Source organism: Fulmarus glacialis, unplaced genomic scaffold (assembly GCF_000690835.1).
Source record: "Fulmarus glacialis isolate BGI_N327 unplaced genomic scaffold, ASM69083v1 Scaffold46780, whole genome shotgun sequence".
Taxonomy (NCBI): Eukaryota; Metazoa; Chordata; class Aves; order Procellariiformes; family Procellariidae; genus Fulmarus; species Fulmarus glacialis.
This window is the reverse complement of record NW_009190510.1, coordinates 1,323-12,249: the sequence shown is the minus strand read 5'-3', so window position 1 is coordinate 12,249 and position 10,927 is coordinate 1,323. Positions and strand designations below refer to the sequence as shown.

The 10,927-nt window shown below is 38.4% G+C and overlaps 1 protein-coding gene across 1 annotated transcript; it reads left to right on the top strand.

Moving 5' to 3' along the window:
- Positions 1 to 995: 995 nt before the first annotated feature.
- On the top strand, positions 996 to 9,885 carry TNFRSF1B (tumor necrosis factor receptor superfamily, member 1B; the record flags this gene model as incomplete). Its single annotated transcript, XM_009585686.1, has 9 exons — positions 996 to 1,098; positions 3,220 to 3,348; positions 4,488 to 4,637; positions 6,057 to 6,150; positions 6,235 to 6,428; positions 7,203 to 7,277; positions 8,245 to 8,282; positions 8,768 to 9,032; positions 9,587 to 9,885. Coding segments are annotated over 9 exons (1,347 nt in total), but the record flags the coding sequence as incomplete, so codon positions are not given.
- Positions 9,886 to 10,927: the final 1,042 nt, after the last annotated feature.

Here is a 10,927-nt window from a genome sequence, read left to right as displayed (position 1 = left end):
TGAGCTGTGTTGATTGGTATGAGCTGAAAATTAGGTACACTGACTGTATTTCATGACTGTTTCTTATGCATTTGACCTGCCATATGAGGTAGGTTTTTTATTTTTATTTAAGTCTTGTAGCCAATTGCTCCTTTTCAGAAGCAGCCGTGCAGTTTTTGGAGACATCGTTTTCAAAACATCAAGGCCTTTTTCGTTCAGAAAGGAATCACAATGATAAAAGCCTTTTTTCCTTTCCTTTGGTGAGACAGTTCTAATAGTACAGGTTCTTGGACTGAAGGGACGGGTTAACTTGCCTGGATATTGCATGGGTGTAAGTGAGGGCATAATGAACGTAAGCGCAATAGAGAATTGAACTCAGTGTCCTGTGTCCTTTGCACCCACTGATGAAAACAGAAAGATTCCCTCAAGCATTGCAGTAGTGCTAGGCCCACAGCTCCCTCTTCCACCGGCTCAGGAGGCCCGAGGGAATTAATACGTAGCAAAGTCAATCTTCTGGTTTTCAGATAGGGCTCTAAATGTGTATAGGGAGTAGACCTACTAAGTAAGAAGGTATAATTTTTAAACGTAGCCACTTTGCAGAAAATGCTTCTCTCCACAAACCCACAGGTAAGAATTTAGGTTTCACTGGCATTTTGTCATTGTTTGAATCATGAATGCTGAGAATAGGTATTTAGCCCTTTGGTAGTGACCAGGTGTGATGCTAATCCTGTAGTTGCATTCTTTTGAACATAAAACCTGGAGAAATCACTTTGTTCACTGTGACAGATCTTTGAAAAACAGAGGAACCTCTAAATCGTCTCAAGTAGCGTATAAGCTGTGCGTTCTCCTTCAACTTTTTGGCATCTGCTGCTTTCTGTTTCATCAGGTCTACATCAGTGTCTTGGAAAGGAAGGTGGTTATAATTGCACTGATCTTTAAGTGTTTGTGTCTTTTGAATCTCTACTCTAGGGTCAGAATGGACTCATGATTCATGATTTTCCTTTAATTTCTCCTAGGAATATTCATTGCCTTATACACCACAGTTTGCACAATGCAAAGATCCCAGCACTGAATTCTATGAAGAAGGACTTAATAAATGTTGCAGCCAGTGCCCTCCAGGTAGGTTATAATTCAAACTATTACTTTACACAGCCAAATTCAGTCAATTTTCAAATGAGCATAGTACGTTTTGATTACTTATACATCTGAAGAGCATTGAATTTTTGCTGTTGTCTAGCTGGAAGATGATAAAATGCTGTGACTGTAAAAATATCTGCAAAAGAGACACACTGTTCATCAGAATTGGAATTCTGTTACAAGGTTGACCTGGCTGGGACTTATCAGGAGGTAGGCTGCTGAGCTCTTGTAAGCACAGCTTTGTGCTGAGCTCTTGTAAGCACAGCTTTACATCGTGTTTTGATTAAAGTCTTTTTAAGTCAACATTTTGGGGAGGGGGCAACAGCTCACTAAGGGAATTACAAAAATTAGAGAACACGTCAGACCCAAGCCCACTAATAATAAATATATTGTAAAACAGGGCATGAGGTAGAGCTTAGTTTCTGTACTTTGATAATATCATTTATATAAGGGGCTTTCCATTGGACAGGTTAATCTATAATTGCTCATTAAGAGAGTTTTGTTGTCTTTTACTGTAAATCAGACACTGCAGGCCACAGTCAGTGACTGGGTACAGAAACTGTCTGCTTTAAGGTGTCATGTCTTACACTCCAGTGATAATTATTAGTGATCTTTCGTTAGCAAAAGTTGTTGACTGCGGAAAGGTAGGTGTGTGGGTTTGGTTTTTTTGGGGTATTTTCATAACAGAGTTTTTGCAATAAGTTGTCATTATATTATTACATTAGACACAGCAAAAAACTGCCTATTTGTCTCATTACATGCTGAGCAAACAAAATTTGTCTCCATAAACGCTGAGTTCCTGTCAGAGAGATCCGGAAGTTGAAGCAGGAAATCAGTATATGCTGAAGCAGCCACAGTTGCTTGAATTAACCGAAAATGTCTAGATAGATCTGTCAAGCTTCCTTTGTTAAAAACACAGCGGATGAAAGATGATAATTCATAGGTAAAACCTTTTTCTGTTGTGGTATGTACTGTTCAGTCTATTTCTCCTTAATTTTAATTTTTCAGAATAACAAACTCTGGGCAACAAGTTGTAGGTAGTCTAAAATCTTTATTTTTGTTATTATGAATTTGAATTTTTTTACCATAATTTATCAGAAATTGACACCTAAATCATTAGCAGGATGTGGGAGGCGGAATTTTAAGGTTCAAGTAAGTACATGGAAAAACAAAGTCTTTGGAAATAATTTCTATGGCTCACCTCCAGGGCCCCTTCTTTCGGAGAACAGAGATTCTCCAAGCAGCTCCAAAGGCTTTCGCAGTGTTACTGCTGTTTTCTGAGTATATTTTCCAGGACATTTCTGTACAGGATATGAGACATTGACTTTTATCTTCTTCCTCCTTCCAAACAAGGGGGAAAGGGCAACTGAGGTGTTTTCCTTTCTCCAAAATGGATATGTTGGAGCTCATATTTACTTATTGCCACCACTGCACTGAACTCTGTTCTTGGTGAGAAGCATTGGAGAAACTACCATTGATAGCTTTTGATTTTGTCTGGAATGCCAGTAGCTTCAGAAACTCATTGCTTTGATCTGTTAGGGCTGGCTGAAGAGGTGAAGGAAAAAGAGTGAGCTCATGTCCCTTCAGTAGTGACAAGTGGTGAAGTTCTAATTCAGGTCTGTTTGTGGTAATACTTTATTATACTTTCTTCACTTGCTGATGGTAAAGGTAGTAGGGGCCTCACCCAGACACATTATTCTAGCATGTGCCTGACTTTCAGCATGAAACACAGTCCTGTGTTTCACCACAAAACACAGCTTCTATGAGGATAAAAAGTTTGTTTTACGTACTGTGGTAGCTGCATCTAAGTATATGCTGAGGGGTTTTGCTCAGGATTGAGGCTGCCTTGTTTTGAACATGGCTGGAATTCACTGAGCTGAATGTAGGAAAAGGGGTCAAGCATAAATGACATAAATGAAATCAGAGTTTCCCTGTATATACGTGCAGTCCTTTAAATCAACACTTGCTTGGTATACATTACCAAACTGATAGTGTCAGTGAAGTAAAGGGTTTCTACAGCTAAGAATGAAACTTACCGTAAACAATTCCTAGTGATCTTTTCCAGTGAGATTTCCCTGTTTTGTTTTGTGTTTTTTTTAATAGGTCAATATAAGACAGAGCACTGCAGTCACAGTGTGGACACAAAGTGCAGTCCCTGTAGACCTAACACGTATACAGCAATCTGGAATCGGTCTCCTCAGTGCTTTGCCTGCTCACCACCCTGCAGGAAAGGTAGGCTTGAATTATTAAAGAGGCATTTGTGACTTTAACAGCCTGCTCAAAGAGTGGGCTTGGTTTAACCTAGTCTTTTCTCCTAAGACAACTAGGTTTTGTCTATCACTTGTATAGTCCCATTCTCATGCTTTTGGTACTCATAAGGTTTGGGGAAAAGAATCAGTCTTGCAGGGGGGCCTGCCCCTTTTTCTTTCTAAGTCCTAAAAATGTGCCACCAATCTTACATTCTTGGAAACTAAGACACTGCATCACTAAAATAGGTACAAATGTCATCAGCAGAATAACTTCCTGCTTATACTCTCCAGCCAAGGAAGCTTAAGACCTGACTTGGACAGAGTAAATGGATAATTACATTTCCAGCATCCAGTCATTCCTCCATTTGTCTGCTGAACTGACAACAGCAAACACCAGTTGTGATATTCCTGTGTTTTTATTTCTTTTGCAAAGCAGTGTTGTCAGGGAGAGCACGCTGGTTCAGTTCATTAAAGCAGCTTAACAGTATATAAAGTATTACATTGTACCAACATCTGTACTTTGGTCTAGTAGAGCATGTGCGTTAACAAATTCAGTCATACTGTGTTGCCCGTCATTTCTAATGGAAACGGGTATAGAAAAGTATCTACTTGACTCACTGGCAATTAAGTTTTAAGGATACAGTCTCAGTTGTTCAAAGGACCTTTGGTCTCATCTAAATAGATAATCCTACAAAGCTGGTTAATTACAGTATGAAAATGTCTGTAGTAAGGTCTCCAATCACTTTAAATACAGTTGTATGATCTGCATAGACAACAAATCTTAGTATGGCCCCCAGAGACTGCAGTGATGAGCAGAGGTAACACAAATGTGCATATTTATGGTTATGATACGATACAATGCTACTGCAGGTACAGAGTTTCAAGTGTGAATTCTACAGATGCAAATTTCTCCTTTCCTAGAGAGAGAAAGGAAACTCGTCTGAAAATGTAGGTGTTGGGGCATATAACATATTTGTTTTATGATGGCATACTAACCAGAAGCTGCAAAATTGTCTTCAGTTTATAGTATGTGAACATCACCTCATATTCACTTGAAACATTGCAGGCTATGATTTTAAATGTTGCTAATAACATCTTGCTTTATTCTTGTTTTAAAAACAGGATTTGTGCAGAATCAAACGTGCACTAAGTCACAGGACAGAATCTGTAGCTGCCCACCCAATGAGTACTGCATTTCGAAACTATACGAGTACTGCAAAATATGTAAAGTGCATAAAAAATGTGGAAAAGGTTACCGAGTTTCCAGAAGAGGTAATTTAATTCTGAACACTCTACCCACAAAATAGTTTTACTGTATGAAGAGGGGTTTTTTTTTGTGTTAATAGTCCATAAATATTTCTGAATCTGCATCCAACTCAGTAAATTACAGGAATATTGTCTTTTAATTCCCTACAGTTAGGCATTCTTTTTAGAGCAAGCATTATTGTCGTGGTTTAACCTGGCAGGCAGCCAAATACCACACAGCTGCTCACTCACTCCCCCGCCGACCCCGCAGTGGGACGGGGAGAGAATCGGAAGGGTAAGAGTGAGAAAAACTCGTGGGTTGAGATAAAGACAATTTAATAGAACAGAAAAGGGAAAATAATAATGATAATGATAAAATATACAAAATGAGTGATGCACAATGCAATTGCTCACCACCTGCGCTGACCGATAACCAAGTAGCAATCGCTACTTCCTGGAACACGCCTATCATTCATATACTGAGCATGACGTCACATGGTATGGAATACCCCATTGGCCACCTGGGCCAGCTGTCCTGGCTGTGCTCCCTCCCAATGCTTGTTTTGTTTTGGGTTGGTTTTTTTCTTGAGCTGAATGTCCTTGGCTAGCAGGGTACTTAGCAACAACTGAAAACATCAGCGTGTTATCAACATTCTTCTCATACTAAATCCAAAACCCAGCACTAGGAAGAAATTTAACTCTACCCCAGCCGAAACCTGGACAATTATCTTAGCAAGTAGACAGTAACTACAGCACCAGTATTCTCAAGAGGCATATCCAAAGGGACAACATGTTGCAATCTGTTAACTACCATGTATCATAAAGTTCCCCAATCCAACTTAATCTTCCTTTGTTTTGTTCTACCGTGTGATTTCTTCCATACAAGTGACTCAGACTCAAAACCATTTAATTCCTGCTTAAATCCTTGAAACAGGGCTTCAGGTTGAATTTTGGTTAGTAAGTAGTGATGACTCTATGCTGTCCTGCAGAATTGATCTGTCTTTATTAGATGGTGAAAGTCACCACTCTGATAATGTAGCCGTCTCAAGGTAATAAATAATATTCAAAGAGGTGGATCACTGAATATTTTTAAGAAATTAAGAATCATTTGAAAAGATACAGAACTCCAACAGAATGGAATAGGTGTCAGCCTCTCCGGGATGAGTGAAAAAGCTCAGCTATGACTGCAGTATCACATTTTAACCTTTTGGTGGGTTTTTACAGTCTTTGAAAAAGACTGACTATCAAGGGCACCAAACTAACAATCGATTAGTCTTCTGATTTGTGTTTGGCTTGGGTGTTTCAAATAAACCTCTTCTGTGACAGTTAAAGACTGTGTTTTGTGTACTGCCGCTGTATCACTTCCAGGATCTGTACCGCAGATCTTGATTATTCATTCTTGTTTCTCACTAGATGACTAACTGGAGTTTTTCTATTTGTTTAAAGGGACAGATAGCACAGATACAGAATGTAAACCTTGTCCTCCTGGCACTTTTTCACATGAGGAATCTTATGATACCCGCTGTATACCACATACAGTGTAAGCCAGTATTTCTGTCTAATAGCAACCTTAACTGTGCACAGGATTGCTTTCTTTCCTAACTTCTCTTTTGGTTTCTTGCAGTTGTAAATCAGTGGCTGTTCCTGGAAACAGCGTGAATGACACCATTTGCAGCAACTCAGGAACAGCAGTTGCCACAGTTCTACCTCACACTATTTTGAACCTGCTCCTGACCCAAAGTTCGGCTTCCAACAAACCTGAAATAGTAACTCGACCTGTCGTTTTAAACTCTGTACCTGACATGTCTCACATTATCGGTGAGATTGACTCATTTAAAGTCATTTTTGTCTAGGCTAGGAAGCAAGTTTATATTTAGTTCTCAGTTTCTTTCCAAGACCAATTACCTGTACCCAAGCAGAATCTCAGAACAGGTGAATTAATTCAATATGACGCTGCTTGTAGTGAGTTGCATAACATTTACCTATGTGTCTGTGCTACCCCTGTGCATTCTACAGTCCTTGTAATTCTGGAAATATTTCAAAAAATCCCAAAACTCGATTATACAAGGCATTTCTTGAGAATTGCTACTATGAAGGAGCTGGTAGAAAAGGTTGTGTCTTAGATTCTGGACTGAGGCAAGCCTGACTTCATAAACCACCTGGTCACAAATCTTTGGAGACTTCTGGCAGCCTTTCCCAAGACAGGAAGTCCTTGTAGCATTCACAAGTGCGGATGTATTCTCTCCTGTTAACAACCTATCCAGTAGGCATACATGTTTAGGAGCATTCTGGACTGCCTGGCCTTGTATTTAACAAACTGTTGCTAGCCTAGAGAGATACCTTTTGTGACTGAGGCCAAAAGTCTGCCCTCACTTTTCAGGACAGGAAAATGCAATTTTATGAAGTGGTGGAGACTGAAATGAGACCTTGGTATCTGACAATAGAGGCATCAAATGCAAATGTCAAACACACCTGATACTTGCAAATTTAGCTTTTGTAGCCATGGACAGAAACTACAGAACTACCTCTTTCTAATTAAATCCTTTGTCAGAACAACCTGCTAAATAATTTATCTTTTTAATTTATTTTCAGGATCAGTAGCAGGACCATTGTTATTGGTCCTGATAATCACTATTTTGGGGTATTGCTTAGTCTCCAAAAAAAAAGGTAAGATTCATGAAGTGAAAACAAGCAGATCTGTAAATACTGGAAAGAATGTTACCTTATTTTCTGCTAATTTGAGCCTAGTGGTTGACTGATGTTAGTGTTTTAGAAGATGCTACTGTCTTTGAAGCTTTTCTCATGGCTGGATATGGATGAAGTATCACTAGGGTGTAGATTCTTTGGTGTCTAATTTTTTTTTTTTTCAACGGGACAAGGTGGTGATTTACAGGTTTCTGCCTCACTACCTGGCAGCCTATAGCTTCATGAAACCCTGAGGAGCTTTTGACACCATTCCTCTGTTACATTGGGGTGAAATTGGCCAAAGGGTTGAAAGGTCAATAGAAGAGAGACTAAGAGAAAACTCATGCAAATCAGCTTGATCACATAAGCTTTGCAGCTACAGAAAAATATCATTTAAAAAAAATACTCCAGGAATTCCATATGGAGAGTAAAAGTATCTGTATTAAATCACATGGGGTGAAATTAATCTCAATACAGGGATACAGTGAGGCAAATGTTCCATTCAAATCTCTCTTGTTCCTCAGATTTTAGATAATTGTCTAAACACACAACATCCCAGTGGAGTTGGACAACTGTACAACAGTTGTGCTCCTACTGGAGCCTGTAAAATATTTTGTACTTCATCATTTAAATATTAGACATTGTCAAATGTTACCATTAAACAGTCATGACCGTAGTTTATTGTCATCAATACCTTTTCTCACTGACACTATACTAGAAAAATCATTAATTCATGCAGAGGGTGGCTAAATTTTTCCTTGCTGGGTAAATTTAACTCACCTTACAAAATTAATACAATATAGCTTTCAACATTTTCAAACAGTGTGTAATAAATGTACATTTGGAGTTTATGCCAGGAGCAGAGGATATCATTCAGACTAGTTAAGAGAGCAGCTTTTGCAACTGAAACAAATTTAGGTGCTAATGAACCGTCTTTGCTCACTTGCAGCCCTTGTATATTCTCCACCGACTACAGAAGCAGATTCGGTGAGTGTCACTCCTTCCTTTCCATCTTTTCCATTTCTTTAAAAGTTATATAGAAATTATGCAGTCTTATCTAATTACAAGTAGAAGAAAACTGCACAGCAGAAAGACAACACAAGAGTGAGAATGGGGTGGTTTGGTCCCCAAGTGTAAGATGTACCTTGAGTGTAAGATGTACCTTACATAACCTACATAATGTACCATCCTCGCTTTATGTTAGGCTATATTAGCAATAAAACAGAGGTGTGGTTCAGAAGACCAGATTTAGAGCCTTTGTTCCCTAGGTAATCAGTGAAGTACTGTAGGTGCCTTCAGGAGACAGGTTCATTTTGTTGAATGCCTAATGAGTGGGTATGAATTTTACTTACAGTCATCATTATGCAAATGGCAATTATCAGTGGTTTCTTTAGCTGCCTATGTACTGACCAGTTCTTTGTTAGTGTTTTTTAAAAAGATTAATGTTTTGCATTTCTCTGCAAATGTTCCAGCCTTGTTCCCCTACAGAAAAGCAGAGTGACAAGAAAGTGAGAAATACAGGATCGCAAAACTCCAGCAGTTCTGAACAGGAGGAACAGCATCTCTTGGAAACTTCTGGGTCCAGCAGTAGCTCCCTGAATAATTCAGCTGGGTCTGCAAGAGTCAGTGTAGTAAGGAACAAGAACAATGAAAAGAAAGAAGGATTTCAGCAGCAACATTCAGCTGCAGAAGGCTGTAAGCTTCACAGTGGAGACAGACACAACTCTGCGAGTTCAGGTAAGAATGTATCAGAATGATCCAGAACCTCTTGAAATTTGATTATCAATTATGAGTCTTCTTAGCAGAAGTTTAAATGGCAGGATAAAACATCAGACCCATGTTCAGCAGAGAGTGTAACTTTTGAAAAGAAAAAGTGATTGTTTTGTCAGCCTAAGACAGTAAAGAGAGTGTGCTCAATGGAGAAGAAGTTATTTGCAGAGTAGGGGATCAGTGTGATGGTAGGCACTTACCTGTGAGTGGGAGTAAGAGCCAAAGGGAGCAGTAAGAACAGAACATTGTCAAAAGCATCTAAAATGGCAACAGATGGGTAGGGAGCTGGCTGTGATCCAGGGCTCTATTCATTTTTATAGCTTTTTTATTTCTGGGATGGCGTGGATTTTACGGTACCAAAAAACCCTTAAAACATTACAGAACCAACTCCACCAGCTTACCTAAATTAAATGAAGCAAGAAGGTATTTAGTGTCTATTTTAACTTTAAGTCAAAGAACTGGATAAAGAATCCAACCGTTTCATTCTTCCATGTTTAATGTGTTTTCTGTTTATTTGACAGAACATTCTGGTAATGGAGGAACGCAGGTGAATGTGACTTGTATTGTTAAAGTATGTAGTCCAGACTGCAGTTCCCAGTTCCCAGAACAGACTAGTTCAACTAGCATGGAATATGGAAACACTCCCTATTATTCCCCAACAGGGGAGAAAATTCCCCTTTCAAAAGAAGAAAACCCCTTGAAAAAAGAAACTGAAATTCAGATCTCAGTGGAAAATGAGGACAATTTACTTCAAGACTTACTTCCAGAAGAAAAGAAGTTTCCTCTGGGTATTCAAGATGCGGGGATGAAAACCAGTTAAAGGAAATTACAGATTATATACTGATTGACTGATAAAATTAATCAAAAAAACCCTTATCTTCTAAAATAAACATTATGTTAAATGTAATATTTCTACAGAGACTTGAAATTTCAGATGAATATAGACACTGATGCTTTTGAGGTTTTTAATCTCTTTTGTCAGCTTTGAGAGTCGAAGGATGATCTCTGCAGTTCAAAAAAATTCGAATGCTTTTTCTTTTAAACTGAATGGCCAACTCCTCCCTTTCTTCTTTGATACCTTAGAGAGACCTTCACCAGATTTGAAAAGGAACATTTTTCTAACTTTATGCCATTGATTTTTCTGCTGAGACTTATCGTGATGGTAATTTGGGTTCAGGTAAGCCACTTATCAAGAACGTGGCTGTGACCAGCACTTCTAAGAGACTGGACTTAAATTATCATTCATTCGATGCTAATGAATTATCCATTTGATTTTAATTTTAAAACTATTGCATTCAATTTCCTATCCCATATCTTCATGGGATACTTTTCCTCATCCTCCTGGATATTTCTTTTATTATTACAGTTTGCTTTCGCTCATTATTGGACCAAACTTCTCAAATCCACCTTAAGTGTATCAAGGAGTGAAATCTTTTACAGGAGCTTTTTTTATTAGATTACAACTATTATGTTTAAATAATAGCATTTCATTATCTGTACATTGTTCATTTTATTTTAGAAAAGAAATCTAGATTAAATAGTTGTTATCTTGGAGTAGGAAATAAGTTCCTTTTATTGACAGCTCTAAAGTTTGTCATCTTTGTGTTCTGGCTGATTTAATATGGTTCCCTGATTGATTCTGACCTCATTTTTGAGGTTAACCATAAATCCAAAATATTTTTCCCTACGTTCCAGTGAATATTAGAAAAGATCCATGTGAATATGTATGCCAGATAGCTCACGCCCATTGGCCTTAGGAAAAGGGCTATCTCTTGATGATTGCATAGCATAAGCTGTAAAAAGTGGAATTGACTCAAACCTCAGAACCAGAAAATCCTGTTCTCCTTCACTTCTTGCTTGAC